The sequence below is a fragment of the Siphateles boraxobius genome, unplaced genomic scaffold, assembly GCF_051911475.1.
Source record: "Siphateles boraxobius isolate OS27281-9 unplaced genomic scaffold, OSU_SipBor_1 120, whole genome shotgun sequence".
In the NCBI taxonomy this organism is placed as follows: Eukaryota; Metazoa; Chordata; class Actinopteri; order Cypriniformes; family Leuciscidae; genus Siphateles; species Siphateles boraxobius.
Genome location: NW_027508723.1, coordinates 2,119,351 through 2,136,974, shown reverse-complemented (window position 1 = coordinate 2,136,974; position 17,624 = coordinate 2,119,351). Strand labels below are relative to the sequence as shown.

The window sequence follows — 17,624 nt, the reverse complement described above, 5'->3', positions numbered from 1 at the left end:
TTTATGTAAGTGAGGAGAGCAAAATAAAGTAAACTGTGACATATTATACACAAAAATTCTTCATTGAGGCGACTACCAGTCAAATTTATAAAAATTCGGGACCAAAAATGATTCAGACAGTGTTTTTTCTTTAATTGCTAATGCAGCTTTTTACACCACAGACTGAACAACATGAAGCAATGCTTGGTGATTGGTTGAGCTAAACTGGTATTATCTAATTGTGTAGTTAAATTTAACAGCTGACAGATATTCAACATCATTCATGTGTGAGAGTCTAACAGAAGGACGGACAAAACCAGTGAAATATCAACTGATTTAATAACTCTGAGTTCATGTTATGTTTTATTACCATTTTCTAAGCTATAGCGAATAAACTGTGATAATGTGAGAAATGTTGAAGGTGTCTGAATACATTTTGGTTTGACTATCAGATGTTATGTAACATGGATGAAAATTATACTGCATCATCAACTGGAAGCATTAAAATGTCTCGTTAAAATGAGATTAGTTAGTTAGTTTTGTGCTAGTGCACATCAGTTGCAGTTGCTGTTTTTTGATTATCATCGGTCTGACATTACAGTTCGTTGCAGTTTTACTCATTCCTGCAGATTTTGTGCTCACACCCAAAGTGCACGAACATAATGCTGTCTCTCAGTATTTCACTGAGATCTTTATCTCTGCTTATTGTTTAAACAGTCAAATACACACAAAATAATGTCGAAATGCCGGTCTTGCTGAATATTCCCGTAAACACAGAATATGTTTTAAGTGAATGTAAACACTTGAGAAAGAAAACGCATGTGTAACTGTATAATGGATCTGTGAGTCAAGTCTTATAATTTGACAGCAGGATTATTAGACTGCTGTTCATTTGAGGTGATATTAAAAATATCTATATATGGCAGTTTTTCAAAATGAACCGAGCTTTCAAGCAAATGCCGTCCTCGAATTGTAGATGTCAAAATTGTGGCCAGTGAAAATGCTAAGTGGCTAGTAACTGGAAAGTGGCTCTTAAAGCAAAAAAGTTAACGTCAAGCCCTGTTTGTAGGGCTATATTTTTAATTATTGCTCAGTAACTTGCAAAAAGTCTTAAACCGACATTAATAAGATTCGTAACAAGATTGTAGATTGCTATCCCGTCTGAAAAAAAACAAAAAACGTGATATGATATTTTTGCCCAACACGCACCCCTAATAATTCCATTATCATGAATATACCCCCGTTAAATCATAAACCACCATTGGATCATTTACAGGCGTCGAGAGAGACATGCAAAGACCATAGATATCGCCCAGGAGGAGGTGTTGACGTGTCTGGGGATCCACCTGTACGAGCGGCTGCACAGGATCTGGCAGAAGCTGCGAGCCGAGGAGCAGACGTGGCAGATGCTTTTCTATTTGGGCATTGATGCACTGCGCAAAAGCTTCGAGGTAAAGCTTTCGCCTAATATTCATGTCATGATTCATTTTGAATCCCTAAATGACACTTTCAATCCTTCTTGACTGTATCTAACTATTAAATATGACATTCAATTGTACAATTATATATATTTTTTATTATCTTACATTTTGAATGCAATCTTTCTAAAATGTGCAACATCCATTTTAAATTTGTTTATATGAGAAATATAAGTTTAGCATTGGTTATAAACCAACATGTGAGCCAAAACCTATTAAATAGCCAAATCTGTTGCATTCTGGTTTGAGTACCTTTTTTTTTTTTCTTCTTCTTCTTTTAATTTTGTACTATTTAAATAAATCTTTATTACTGGGAATATACAAGGTTGCAATGAAAATTATACTTCTAAAATGGATTAAAAAAAATAAGATGCTTGTGTAATTTTTAGTTTGACCTAAAGTTCATGCAATCCTCCTAAAATGTGCAACATCCATGTAAATTTGTTTATATGAGAAATATAAGTTTAGCATTGGTTATAAACCAACCTGTGGGCCAAAACCTATTTAATAGTACAAAATTAAAAGAAGAAGAAAAAAAAATTACTCAAACCAGAATGCAACAGATTTGGCTATTTAAATAAATCTTTATTACTGGGACAGTTGGAATATACAAGTTTGCAAGGAAATTAATATATTTCTAAAATGGATTAAAAAAAATAAGATGCTTGTGTATTTTTTAGTTTGACCTAAAGTTCATGCAATCCTCCTAAAATGTGCAACATCCATCTAAATGTTATTTATCTGAGAAATATTAGTTTAGTATTGGCTATAAACCAACATGTGGACCAAAACTAGCCAGGTTCTGGTAATTGGCCAAATCTGTTGCATTCTAGTTTGAGTAACATTCATTTAATTTTGTACTATTTAAATAAATCTTTATTCCTGGGAAATCACCGGGTTTTGAACAGTATACCTACACAAGCTTGCAAGGAAATGATACTTCTAAAACGAACTATAGAACAACATTATGAAAGTATTGTTTTAGTTTAACTGCTTTTATTGCTCTCCTCATTTGTAAGTCGCTTTGGATAAATGTGTCGGATAAATGATTAAATGTAAATGGATATAAAATAAAATGCTTGTGTATTTTTTTTTGTCCTCAAGTCATGTGAATAAGAAAAATAAATTGACTTTTATTCAGTACAGTAGTTTAAAGCCCTATTTTTGTACTTGTAAGTGCTATATATGACGGTGATGTTTCTGTATTGGGCGGTAATGTTTCTGAATCTGAAGCTCACGTGATCCGTGTTAATGATGTGCAGATGGCGGTGGAGAGGGTTCAGGGCATCAGCAGACTGGAGCAACTCTGTGAGGAGCTCTCAGAAGAGGAGAGAGCCAAAGAACTCAAACAGGAGAAGAAGAGGCAAAAACGCAAGAACAGACGCAAAAACAAGTGTGGTTTTGAACAAGAGGCGGAGGGGGAAAAAGATAAAAGTCTTGATGAGGTAATGACTCCTTTAATGTGTCTCTGTTCCTCTCTTTCACGGTCTTCTCTAAATCAGTAGATTAAAAAAACAAAACAAAAACAAGGCTGCATTGATTTGAACAACAACAAAATCAGTAATATTGTGAAATTAATTAAAATAGCTGTTTTTATGTGAATATATAGGTATTTATATTTAGTAAAGTTTAATTTATTCCTGTGATCAAAGCTGAATTTTCAGCATCATTACTCCAGTCTTCAGTGTCACATGATCCTTCAGAAATCATTATAATATGATGATTTGATGTTCGAGAAACATTTATGATTATCACTGTTGAAAACTTCATATTTTTATGGATTTGTGATGCGTTTTATTTTTCATGACTCTTTGATGAATAAAGAACCCAATTTATTTTTAAATAGAAATTTTTGTAACATTATAAATGTCTTTACTGTCACTTTTGATGATAATTTTTGATCACTTTTTATTTTTCCTTGCTGAATTAAAGTATTAGGCTAATTAAAAAAATCTTGCTGACCCCAAACTTTTAAAAGGAAGTATATATATATAATTTATATTGTATATGTCAATCTCAATTATGGTGACCGTATTGAATTTTCAAGATACATTTAAAATGAATACAACAAAAAGAAGCTAAATTGTTCTCAAGCTGCTGAAAAATGTAGTTAGTTGTTACTCAACACTAGGAGTGTAGCGATACCCTCATGTCACGATTCAATACATATCACGATACTGAACTCACAATAAGATATTATTGCGATACATACAGACATGTAGTAAAAGGTTAACAAAAAATGTACTGTTGATTAAAATGCTACTTTACATTGTGGGTGTCAATGAATAGGCTTGGACTTGGTGCTGGAAACCAAATGCACAGGATAATAGAGAAATATTGATGACTGAAAATACAGAATTATTTTAGAAGGATGTGCTTGCACTCTGTCACTGACTAGATATATTTAAAATAATCTAGGCCACTTTTTACTGGTAAAATGATATATTTGATATTATCAGGACCCACAAATATTCCCCCATTGCAGCATTATACATTACATTCAACATTATATATTGTAGTTTAATGTAACACTGACACTAAAACTCAAAAAACTTGAACTTTTTCTCATACAGTAATTTTTATTTTGGGTGACCTATCCACGATACATATTGTTGTATTTTTGTATAACGATATACTGTGACACGATATATTGTTGCACCCCTACCCAACACTGTGCTAGAACGACCCTTTCTCTGTCGCCCTCCCTCGTGTTCCTCACAAGACATTATGTGAATAAGAAAAATAAATTGACTTTATTCAGTAAAGTAGTGTAAAGCCCTATTTTGTACTTGTGGGAAGTGCTGTATAAGTGAAGCTGATCAGTGTTAAATGATGTGCAGATGGTGGTGAATAAGAAACATAAATTGACTTTAAAGTCCTTGCACAAAAAATCTCTCTCAAAAAAAAGTCTCTCAAAATGCTTGCAACGGATGTGAAAACCGCAAAAAATTTAACCCGGTCCGAATTCCAATCTGTAATTCCGTTGTTTACAATGTGAAAACCGCAAAAAATTTAACCCGGTCCGAATTCCAATCTGTAATTCCGTTGTTTACAATGACTCTAAAGCTCTATTCTATTTTTTTATGATGGACGAAAGTTTCGGAGGCTTGGTGTAAACGTGATTGACATGACAACGTGAGGTCGTTTTTCTTTCTTTTTTTATAAATAAACTGTATTTATTTTTATTCTGATGTTTCCTCAGGGCTCGTCTGAGTCTGTGGACGGCGGCTGTAAGTCGTGTGGGAGTGGAGAGGAGTCTGGGAGCGTGGAGGTCATCATCACCAGCGAGAGCTCCTCCTGTAGCTGTCCCGCGACCTCAATCCTGCGCTCCCCCAAAACACAGACAGGTAAAGAGAGCTCGCCGAGGATGCCTGTGTGATATATCCCCTGTGAATGCCTCCGTCCCTTTACCTCTGTACTGATAAACATTGTCAAAATGATTCCAGTTCACATGGATAATGCAAAAAATTGAGTATTATGAATTTTTAAGGCCAGACAAGTAATATGGTGAGGTAAATTTGTAAAGAAAGGCTACACGCCTGCGTACATATATATTCAAACGCGCAACCCTATAGACTAAACACGTAATACGCATGTGCACGCCATCAGCGTTTTCACAGATTTGTGTTTTTGAAGTTTACCATTTTAAAATAATTGTCCGGATCGCATTAAGGGTTTTCTGTTATGGCGCTTTTCCACTGCATGGTACGGTACGGCTCGCTTTAAATGGTACCACCTCTGTTGAGGTTCCAAGCGTACCGTACCGATACTAAAATGTGACGTGGAAGCACTGTAGATCACTGATTGGTCAGACAGACAGAATCGTCACTACCAGCGTCACTGTATTTGCGAGACATCAAACCCGCTAGATTTAAATAGCCAGTTACAGCCTCCAATGTTTTAAAACTACTTGCTTGACTTGCTTGAAGAAAAAAAAACTTCCAAAAAAGAAATGGCCGAATCATGGTCAGTGGACGAGAACCGCAGACGTTCCTCTTGTTAGTTGCCGAGGAGCGGATAAACTATAACGATCAGTCATAATCCCACCAACTTTGAAGCGGTACTAACTGCAGTGGAAAAGCAACCGAGCTAAAGTGAACCGAGCCGCGCCGAGCCGAGTCGTACCACGCAGTGGAAAAGCGAAGCGAGCCGTGCCGCGCCGAGCCGAGTCGTACCACGCAGTGGAAAAGCGAAGCGAACCGAGCCGTGCCGCGCCGAGCCGTACCACGCAGTGGAAAAGCGAAGCGAGCCGTGCCGCGCCGAGTCGTACCACGCAGTGGAAAAGCGAAGCGTGCCGTGCCGCGCCGAGCCGAGTCGTACCACGCAGTGGAAAAGCGAAGCGAACCGAGCCGTGCCGCGCCGAGCCGTACCACGCAGTGGAAAAGCGAAGCGAGCCGTGCCGTGCCGCGCCGAGCCGTACCACGCAGTGGAAAAGCGAAGCGAGCCGTGCCGTGCCGCGCCGAGTCGTACCACGCAGTGGAAAGCGAAGCGAGCCGTGCCGCGCCGAGCCGAGCCGAGTCGTACCACGCAGTGGAAAAGCGACGCGAGCCGAACCGTGCCGCACCGAGCCGAGTCGAGTCGTACCACGCAGTGGAAAAGCGAAGCGAGCCGTGCCGAGCCGAGTCGAGTCGTACCACGCAGTGGAAAAGCGAAGCGAGCCGTGCCGCGCCGAGCCGAGTCGTACCACGCAGTGGAAAAGCGAAGCGAGCCGAACCGTGCCGCACCGAGCCGAACCGTACTGAGCCGTACCGAGCCGTACCATCCAGTGGAAAAGCGACATTAGAACGGTGTTGTGTAAGTTAATAACTAATGATCTTTGCAACGAAAGTGAATCAATCAAAACTAACTTTGGCTAGACAATAACTTTATTCTAGAGCTGCTGTAAAGCCAAAACAATCGCTGTTACTGTAATTTCCTATTATCACTGTAAAGCTGCTTTGAAACCATCTATATTGTTAAAAGTGCTATATTAATGACGGGGACTTGATATGTATCGTCTACGGTAATACACGGCTCGGTTCTGAACACTTTCACTGCGTGATGTAGCCCTAGAAGAATGCAGTTACAGTGACCCTGAAATTCAAATCATGTCACTGTATGAGATTTAACTTATGATATAGTTAGCAATAATAACACACGAGCAAGCGTGGTTTTCCCAGATATCAGCATGATTGCTAATGTTATGCTGGTTTAATTCAACAGTTCAACAAACAAGAAATGAAAGGTGTACTATGCAGAAATTTACAGCTAAACACCGCATTCAAACTTGACTCCTCGCCGGCAGAAACTTCAGACTAGCCGGGTGATTAGATGAGTGATTAGCTATTTTGAAAATTATAACTAATAAACAACTTGCTAATAAACAACAAATGTGTGTCATCATAAAACCATAATTATAGTAACTAGTAGTCTGTCGAGTTATAGATCAGTCAACAAGGCAATAGTAAGATTGACGAGCTGTTTTTGTGTCAAGACACAACAAATTAGCCTGAAAATACACTCTGTAGACACACACTTCCAGTGGACCATCAGTAATGATTGAGAGGCATTGGTTTTGTCTAATCTTTATTTATTTTATTGTCCAATTATTTTTTATCCTGCACCTTTAAAATGTACATTTTAGGCACAATATTTTCTGTTTTTGCTTTATTTCACCAATGAAAATAGCTCCAAACAAAGTCACAGCAGAACCGTTGTGCATCTCAGAGTAACATTTCATTCCTGTATAAATCAGTGTTTTTGAACAAAGCGGTGATTCAATGATCCATTCATAGAGACAGTCATATGCTTCATTCCTGAATGAATCGACACATTTGAGCGAATCAGTCATTAAGACCGTGACTTGCTAAAACTTGGTTTTAGTTTCGTATTTAACGTGCCCCTATTATGCTTTTTCAAATATTCCCTTTCATACAGAGTGTAATATAGCAGCTGTTTGTGAATGTAAAAGATCATGATTCAAAGATTAAAGTGGACGACATATAAAGTTATTGTCTCTCAAAAGACAGAATTAATTCTGAACTGCTGAAACGAGTCGTCAGTTATTCCATCTCACTTTCTATTACAGTGTAACAATGTAACAAATTTGCATAATTCCAGCCTGTGCTCTTGATTGGCTGAACAGCGTCTCTTTGCTCCGCCCTCAAACACTAGTTGTATCTGAGACTGGAAGAGTTTGATTTTTAGCTGTTTTCTGCTTTGCAGGAACTTCAAAAGCAATCGTTACTGTTCGTATCATTGTGTATACGAAGCTGAAATTCAGATATGATAATGGCCATTTAGTTTCCGACGCGTGTACGCAGTCGACCAATCACAGCAGACTTAGCCGTCTGACCAATCAGAGCAGAGCAGCTCTCAGAAAGGAGGAGTTTAGAGAAACTGAATCATCAAAATAACCGTTTTCAGACTCTTTGAGAAATGATGTGCACTGTATATTATAAGTGTTTTTTGATCTTTGATGCATGTAAACCTCTTGTAGGAGACTCCAAAACAAAATCAGAGTATCATATAATTGTCATAGAATTATTTATGCAATAATATTTGCTGTGTAAATGCATCTAAATACTGCTTTAGATACAGCTTCTGTGCAACTTCTGCAGTGCAAAAATGGATTTAGCTGATACTGATTTCATTTGATTGGTAACAGTCCATAGTGTCTCTATTCTACTTGAATTTGATTAAATATGAGAATTTAACAAAGGACGATGCATACATCCAATAAGGTAAAAATGCCCTGGAAGTCAATTTAAGGTGGCAAATATTGCCCCTTAATATAAAATATTCCTAGTACCCAGAATGCCTCTGACTGGTGTGTTTGTGCCTGTTTGTTCCTCTAGTAGTGTTGCCTCACAGTAACGGCAGTGACTGTGGTTACTGCTCCAGTATGGAGGGCAGTGAGACGGGCTCTAGAGAGGGCTCAGATGTGGCCTGCACCGAGGGCATGTGTAACCATGATGAAACGGGTAAAGCAACGTTATTATGATTATAGATCGTCAAACATTTGTCTATTCAACTGCGTTGACATTGCATCTTATTCTGGAAACTTGTAAACATCATTTTTGTTTCCTGTTTGGACTGATTCAAAACCTGTGCATCCTGATTTTAGACCATGCGTAAAGCCAGCCAGTCAGATTTGAGCTTGTTTTGCGAGAGTTATGCTGTTTTTATGGGTAGTCAGGATCATATCTGAAGTATTTGTCTAATAGATATGTGATAGTGATGATATGCATGTTCGTCTTCAGGTGAATACTCATGTAGTCACCACTGCTCGGAGGAAAAGGAAGAGGACGCTGTGGACAGTTGTGTCGAGTGCTGGGCCAACTCTGAAGACAACACAAACAAAAATAAAAAGAAGAAAAGAAAAAACAAGGGGTCAATTTGTGGGAGTTTACATATAGTGAGTATTGTAGGCCCGTCTTGTCATTATTGATTCATACGTGGCTAAACGTTATATTAATCATGTGGCACTTTGATGAAATGGAAAAAAACTGTGTTTTGATGCTTTATCTGCTAAATATTACAGTAACACTTTACAATTAGGTACATTAGTTAACATTCATTAATGTATTAACTAACCATGAGCAATACATTTGTTACTGTATTTGTTAAACTTTGTTAACGTTAGATGATAAAAAGACAGCTGTTCATTGTTTGTTCACAGTGCATTAACTAATGTTAATAAAATTTTAATAAAGTATTAGTAAATGTTGAAATTAACATGAACAAAGATTAATAAATGTTATGTCATTATTAGTTAATGGCATGCTAACTAATTTAGTTAACTAACGAAACCTTTATTGTAAAGTGTTACTGATATTATAAAATACAAGCAGCTCTGCAGGATAATGGGAGACATTAGTCCTATGAACAAATTTACATCAGAATTTCACAACAATCATAATATTAATGCCAAAAATGTATCGCATTCATTTTATGTGTAAATATTCTAGTTCTTTTAGTGATGCATTGAAATTTCAGAATATTTGGTTTTGTCCAAAATCAGCATAAATAGTGACGATTAAGTAGCATTTTTCCAATAGCACATTTTACTGTCAGTGTCTGTTTTGTGCACGCGACATGGATGAACTACAACAGGTAAACATGTCAGAGCGGGGTTCAAGATATCGATTTGTCATTTATAATCGATCTTCAGTTTGATTAACTGAGATATTTTAATCCATGCTGTTTTCAGTTGATGCATAAACACAACTTCACTAAACATTATTTGCCATTACTTCCATCCAATAATCACAATAAGCTTTGTTACAATTGGTATGAAACTCAAATTCTGTCAAATTAAGAATTTTGCTAAATGCAAGCACTATATTGCAATTTAAATTATGAAAAAAAAAATGTATTTGATTGTTATGCTGAATAAATCTGATCAATTAAATGATTTATAAATATGTTTTAGAATCAGAATCAGCTTTTATTGCCAAGTACAAGGAATTTGTCCTGGTGCATAAAAATAAAAATAGTAAGAAAACAAAGGAATAAAAATAAAATATTAATAAAAATCTATTTTAAAATGTAACTACATTTAACTGTACATTAGATTGGATCAGATTAGATCAGCCTTTATTTGTCTCACAGGTGAGAAATTTCAACATTACAGCACAAAGTGGATAGTATGAAATAAGATAAAGTGATGACATAAACATAATACTAAGAATATCAAAAATCCAAAATAAATCGTACAGTACTAAAATTAAAGTGCTTTCCTTAAGACTTTAAAACATACAAACGATGCAAGTGACAGTGACATTACTGTAATGTGTGAAAAAAGTCGCAGTTTGAAGTTTTTTTATTCTCATTTTTGACTAAATGAACATTTTAATTTTTGGTTTCAGAAATAAAACCGTTTTTTTCAGTGCCTCGCTGGTTGCTATTACTGAAGATGTGATGTTTTCCCCTCTCTCATAGGCGTGTAAAGCGGAGGAGATGTGCGTATCAGACGGCAGTCGGAGAGGATCTGCTGCCGTTCACGAGTCTTCCTCTCCTTCACATCTGTGCAGAAGCAAAGAAGAGTTGTGCTGTGAATCCTTCGAGAGCTTCAGGCATCATGTGAGCAGCAGCGAGTGTTTCCACAGTCAGCATCTCTTGCCAGACACATGCACAGAGGCAAACAAGAGCCTCGTGGAGCTACTGGTGAGTGACGTGGCGTAACGAGACGACACCGGGCCCTTATGCAGGATTAACAAGGCTAACCCTAACCCTTACTACAGCACGTGATGACGAATGTCCACGAGTAGGCTATCGTGAATAGGACAGGATCATAGAGACACCGCATATAATGGCGCTTTTCCATTACCAGTACCAGCTCTACTCGCCTCGCATTTCGCTCCGTTTTCCATTACAGATAGTACCTCCACAATAGTACCTGGTCGTCATAGCGACGGCACAGGAACTACGCGACACACACACACAGGACAATGGAGGAAATTGAGTGTATGCTGTTTTTGATCCTCGGGATGTGGCTGTTTCTCACAGCTAGAAGACAAACGTTGTTTCAGGAGAGGCTGAGGGCAGTAAAACGAAACACTGCTGAAAAAAACCCAGCTCTGGCGAGTGCAATGATGACGCGGTGAATAGTAGGGGTGGGAATCTGGAGGCACCTCACGATTCGATTCGATTACGATTCAGAGGCCTGCGATTCGATTCTAAAGCGATTATTGATTATCTGAATCTTTTTGTGTGTGTGTGAATATAAATACTTTGCTTTAAAAGTACAAAGCAATGACCCATAAAGAATTAAAGTACAATATATTTTATTAAAATTGCAAAGAACCAACAGGAAAATAAATGTGTGCTTGAAATAGCAGCATGAGCATACTTGTAGTAAATTAATAATATAACAATGACAGGTGTTCTGACGATTCATGCTACCCATTGAGATGTGCTACTTACTGGTTATGCACATGTGCAGACTCATTTTTCTTCTGCTTACCACGCCCATAAATCTATGCATCCTTGCTGTGGAGACTTGTAGGAAACGTTGACAGGTCAAAGATGAATATTTGATGATAATTTTTACTTTTCACACCCGATTTAAAAATAAAAACAGTACATTATACTGTACTCTTAACTTCGAATTTTATTATAATTTTATTTCATATAATAATATAATTTTTACTTGTTATATCAAATGTGATAATTGCTAGTTCATTTAAAATATCAAAATATGCCCCCCATACACTTACCCTGATTAAAATGAAATAACAATGTTATAATATTGTGAGATTTACACCATTATGGAAACAATAGAGAATGAATCAACATTATCTGTGATCGATTCGCGTTTGGGTAGCATTTTTCGACAAGGCAGCAGAAATCGTCTGAACACCGGTACAGCCCAGAGCCATAGAGAGAAACGGCTCTGGTACAGCCGAGTGTTTTTCCTCCTCTGGGTGGAAACGTGTCATATGGCTTCTCATATTTGTCGTGTTGCCGAAATATTTTAGTTTTATTCTACAAAGCTTACAACTAGTGTGGCTCTTGTCCAGCTCCTTTCCCCCTTCAACTTCATAGAAGCCAAAATATTTCCACATGTCAGCTTTTAACGAGGAGGGTGTTTGGATTTCGCACTCAGCCATCGCGTCTCTGTTATGTGCACACGCCACAGACAGACAGTCTTGGCACTGCACTTCCGCGCTTCAGAGTTCCGTCTTTTGCGTTCCGTCAATATTACGTCATTATAAATAGGCTACATATCTAAAAAAAAAAAAAATAATTTTTATTTGAAAATCGATTTTTGACATTTGTGAATCGATTCAGAATCGTCCACGTCCGTATCGCGATCAAGGTTATTATAGTTTTGCATTTTTCATTAGTTTTTATTTTTATTTCGTTTTAAATTTTTGTTTTCAAATTCAGTTTAGTTTTAATTAGTTTTTAAAGTGGGTTTGCTAGTTTAGTTTAGTTTTTATTTTTTGAAAATGCTTAGTTTTAGTTTAGTTTTTATTAGTTTTAATGTTAGTTTTAGTCTTTTTTTGGATTTTGGGTTATTTGTCAGGGGCAAGATTCAAAAAGGTCAGAAAAAGAATTGTGTAATAATAACTCAACGAAAACATCATACAATTTTAGAGATATATATTCAACAATAAAACCAGTACATAAAATGTACATATGGGCACAAATATGTAAACAGTCTGCACAAGACTCCGCAGTAAAGTGCAAAATGTGTAAGTGACGTGTGCCAGGAAAAAAAACTAAATAGCAAACAGACTAAAGACGACATAAACTGCATTTCTAAATAAGTAAGAAATATTGTGTATTGCCTATCTTGCTAGGTAAGTCTTGCTAGTCTTTGTCCTATTTAAAGTAGGCTAATACTGAACGTGAAACAAAATCTGGAACAAAAAAGTGGATTAACAGTTTTCTAGCAATATTAATTATTAAAATTAAGCACAAAAAAAAGAGTTCATACCCAAACAGAGTATTAAAAAGGTAAGTTGCAAGGTAAGTATTGCTAGTCTTTGTCCGATTTAAAGTAATACTGAATATGAAAATAAAAATTAAAAAAATCTGGAACAAAAAAGTAGATTAAAAATGTATTAAAACAAAAATAATACTCAAGAGTATTAAAAAACTCAAAATACATGGAGAAAATCATTGAGCAAATACAGGCTATTTCTCATTAAAGAGCAGTGAATTCTTTTCTCTTTTTATTTTGTTGTTTGATTGATATTAAGTGCACAGACGGCATTAGGTTTATTACGCACTGTCACTTTAAGACCGAGTGCAGATCCAATTGCACTGATGCACATCCGATATTCTCACAACTGTATGTTCTGTAAAGACATAACTGACTGTGTTTGCATGAATATTCTCCAAAACGGACATTTATACATAATGCTGTGTATTTGTCCAGTCAGACGCGAAAGAGAGCTCAATTCAGTCCTTGCGCGCTGTATAGCTGTCTATCATTTGTCATATAGTAATAACACCTTGTTTTATTTTATTTTTTATAAGTTATGAGCTATAAATAATTAAAGTGTGATATTTAAATTACGCAATTGAAAGTGCGCAGCTCTGAATGCACGAGCTCTGCCTAGCACACACAAACTGACAGCTTTACCGCTTGTTTCGCTATTTGTTGCGCTTATCAAGTTAATGGTTACATTTCGGAGATATCAAGTAGCTATATAAAGCTACTTTAAACATTCCACACACATCGCAATGACGATGATAAATGTTATTTTTTATTAATTGACCCACGGATTATCCAAAGCGTCAGACTCCGCGGTATTAAACATATAGGCTACATATAAGGCACACTGTCTAACATTCGCACAACCTTTGAACTAAAAATAAAATAAAAAGTGCATTCATCTTTTGCATGACGCGGGCCATAAAATTAATGTCGGACCGGCTACTCATCTGTAGTGAATAATGACATAACATTATTTAATATTTGAATCACAGCTTATATATTTGACATCGACAACCCAAGTGCATTTTACCTCAAATTTGCGACTAGTTAACTTTCTAAAGAAGGCGCAATCGCTTCTCGGGTTGACATTAACACACAGACAATAATGTATTCAGAATTAAAAATATTTTTGCACCACTTTTTAATGTGTGATTGTGTAAAGGTGTTCACGAGATACCAACCTTTCGCGAACTTGCTTTCAACGTCGAACCCTCGTTTTCATGGAGACACGGTGTGCACGGAGGGGAGGGGCTGTGTGTGTGTGTGTGTGTGTGTGTGTGCGCGCGTGCATGTGACAGAGAGACGGAGGGAGAGAAGGGAAAGGAAATGCAGCTGAACGAATACACTGCGTGTTTTAAATGGCGATAAAAATGAAGGACATTGACAAAGACGAAAACTAAGGACATTTACTCTATTATTTTATTTTATTTTAGTTAGTTTTGCCAAACACACATTACAGTTTTAGTTAGTTATCGTTTTTTTGTAATGCCTCGTTTTTATTTTTATTTTAGTTAACAACAATGTTTTTTCCCACCTAGTTTTCGTTTTTTCGTTCGTTTTCGTTAACGATTATAACCTTGATCGCGATGCATCTAAGAATCGATTTTTTCCCCCACCCCTAGTGAATAGTGGCGATTCTCTCTGACCAATCAGCAGTCTGCAGTGTTTTCACGTCACATTTTAGTATCGCCTCAGCTCGCTCAGAACCTCGCCGGAGGTGATGCGAAAAAAAGTACCGAAAGCAGGTACAACTTTTACACCGTGGAAAACCAAACAAAGTCGAGTCGAGCTGGAACTGTGTAGTGGAAAAGCGCCATTAGAGATGAGGAGTATCCTACGTGCACCACAACAAATAAAAAAACACTGGTGAATGCGCACCATAACACACTGTTACTCACTGCTATGACTACACACACATAGGCCTGGCTCCAAATACATAAAAAAGATGCTCACTTACATCATAGCTGCATTTCCCGGGCTTTCCTCTGTGCGAAGTTGTCGATTAAAGAAGCTTCCTATTTTTGGTAATTTACTCATTAATTTAGTTTCTTTTCGTTTTTGCTTTTGAAAGCCACTTTTGTGTTTGTAATTTGACAACGACTCCATATAGATATTGTCCGTCTCAAGTTCAACGTTTTTACTGTTGCGTGTTCACTTACCGACCCGGGGATTCCCCGGTCCCAATTCAAAACAAATTACACAAACCTATCGTTGCTCGTTTCACACATGTATTCAGTGAACAGTAAAATATGTTGTTGTCATTATTTATTCAAATAAATTCGCAATAAAGTAAAATGCGATCAGACTAAAAGTAGTAAAATGCGATTGGGGGCCCCGGCTGTCAATCAATATCTTCCAGTCACGCGGGCCCCTGATTGGTCCGGGCCCGTAAGCAACCGCGTCCTGCTGACCTGTGTGTGTGTGTGTGTGTGTGTGTGTGTGTGTGTGTGTGTGTGTGTGTGTGTGTGTGTGTGTGTGTGTGTGTGTGTGTGTGTGTGTGTGTGTGTGTGTGTGTGTGTGTGTGTGTGTGTGTGTGTGTGTGTGTGTGTGTGTGTGTGTGTGTGTGTGTGTGTGTGTGTGTGTGTGTGTGTGTGTGTTCACACGTCTGATAACACACAGAGTTGGGGATCGCTTGAATTTTTACGATTCCTACTTTCGATTTTACTTCTTGATTTCGATTCAAATAAGGTACAAAAAAAACTTTCATCATATTCATCAATGTTGATATCATTCACATTGTCTTATTGCAAACATACAATTCAAATAGTGTTTTAAGATTTTCAGGTATTCGGGTACAGAAACTAATCGAATGTAAAATAACACTGCAGAAATAAGAGCTTCATGGTGACCGTTCCACATCTGTAAAAAATCACTCACCGCTCTTGACTGAATCACTTTTGTAAGTTTAATAAGGATTCATTAATATAAATGTTTCATTTATACAGTGAAGACTATGCAGTGTTATTTTACATTTGCTTGCTCTATTAAATTTCTGTACCTGAAAAGCACTGTTTTTTTAATATATTTGTTATGTTGTATTTATTTGTGCTTTTTATTGTAATTTGACTATTTGTTCTTATTTTATTACTGACTGTTTGCTTGTTTTAAATGCATGTTAGTTAGGCTAGTGGTTTCAGCTGTGGTATCAAAATTGAAACAGAAAATTGTGAATTTTCACTGGTATCTAAAATGTTGGTGTCATTACTGCCTGTTTTTGCTAAAATTATTCATGGCCGGTATATTTTCTTAAGTTGTTTTAGGCCCCGAGAAAAAAACGGTCTAATAATGTACTTTTGTCAGTTCATTAAAAATGAACTGTGAAATTGTTAATTCACTACTATTTCTTTTTTGAAATAGTTGCATATGGTGATTTTTTTTTTTCTTCCAATTTCTTTTGAACAGAACGAGTCTGAAGTGACGTCAGATGAAGAGAACTGTCTGACACAGGATGAGATCCAGTCGTTCGTGGAGAACAACAAGTCGTTCTACCGAACACGAGACCAGTACCGACAGCACCTCAAAGATCGCTTCACCAAATACTGCCGCGGAGAGTGGCTGCCCGCCGCACACGCTCACTAACACACACTTATTTTTATAGACCGTGAAAACACTCATAATGATCACTGCTGCATTGTTGCTTTTTTCAGGCGAGAATTTGGGAATATGAAATGGGTAAAAGAATCAATTTCAGCGCTGTGTTTGACGATGTTCATGTTTTTTGGGTAAATTTCCATGTCTTTTTCGCATCTAAATACACGTCTTCCCCTTCAGGCTCCGCCTCTTTCACTTCTCAACCAATCACAGCTGGCTTTGTTTTCCTTTCTGTCTCTTGACACGGTGATTAGGGAGCAGGTTGTTAGGAACACAGTTATTAAAATGATAATCGAGCTTGCAGGGCTTGGCTGTAGGGTTAGATGTTGATAGTCTTAATGTATTGTTTGTGAAGCATTTCTTTGTTTTGTTTTTGTTTTCTCCCAGATTGTTTCTCTGACTGTGACCATTTTAGTGGCAAGAATTGTACCAATAAATGTGTACAGAAATAAAATGATCTGAACGAAAAGATTTTACAGGACGATGAAAACATCCATTTGTAAAGAAGATTGGATGTGATGTTGAAAGCAATGTGCAAAATTTACTAAATAAAGAATATTTATTAATATGCATCAGATTTGAATGCGTTTCATGTCTCTTGTGAGTGTTTCTATTGAAATATAGGTTTGTAAATATCTAATTTGGTTAGCATATAAAAATGTGATTTAAGTTCCCATGATAGACTGTCAAACAGCTTGTTTTATTTATTACTTAAAACTTCATCTTATATTATCAAGCCTTGATAAATGTTTAAATTTGTCAGCCACTAGATGGCGTGTTTTGTTCTATTTCCTTATGTTTTATTAAAATATAGATAATAAAAACTGACTATCAAGCTATCTAAATATATTATCACCTGATGCAAAACTGTATCAAGAGTTTAAAAGTTTCGACCTTGTTTCTTTTCTTTTTTTGCGTGTAAAAGTCCAGTGTTCACTCAAATGCTTTATTGTCTATATATATTGTTGCGTTGCCAGTGCTTTTCTTTTTTAAAGCAGATTTCTTTACAGATTTTCCTAAGTTCAATGTAATTTTGAATTACTTTTTTATTAGAAAACTGATGAGATTTTACACTTATAATTATAATATGTCCCCAATATTAACAATATACTTTTCACATATGATGTCAAGTGACATTTATGACC

At 36.7% G+C, this 17,624-nt stretch overlaps 1 protein-coding gene across 2 annotated transcripts in view; it reads left to right on the top strand.

Moving 5' to 3' along the window:
- ggnbp2 (gametogenetin binding protein 2) overlaps positions 1 to 17,051 on the top strand; it is a 30,238-nt gene extending 13,187 nt beyond the window's left edge. Inside the window, exons 8-14 of one of the 2 annotated variants that reach the window (XM_077222493.1) lie at positions 1,256 to 1,430; positions 2,720 to 2,902; positions 4,660 to 4,804; positions 8,297 to 8,419; positions 8,699 to 8,853; positions 10,380 to 10,604; positions 16,291 to 17,051. In XM_077222493.1, the coding sequence (XP_077078608.1) occupies positions 1,256 to 1,430; positions 2,720 to 2,902; positions 4,660 to 4,804; positions 8,297 to 8,419; positions 8,699 to 8,853; positions 10,380 to 10,604; positions 16,291 to 16,467 (1,183 nt within the window). In that variant the 3' untranslated portion in view covers positions 16,468 to 17,051. Of the gene's footprint in view, positions 1 to 1,255; positions 1,431 to 2,719; positions 2,903 to 4,659; positions 4,805 to 8,293; positions 8,420 to 8,698; positions 8,854 to 10,379; positions 10,605 to 16,290 lie in introns of both variants that reach the window. The other variant, XM_077222492.1, reaches the window with a different exon arrangement.
- The last annotated feature ends 573 nt before the right edge of the window (positions 17,052 to 17,624 follow it).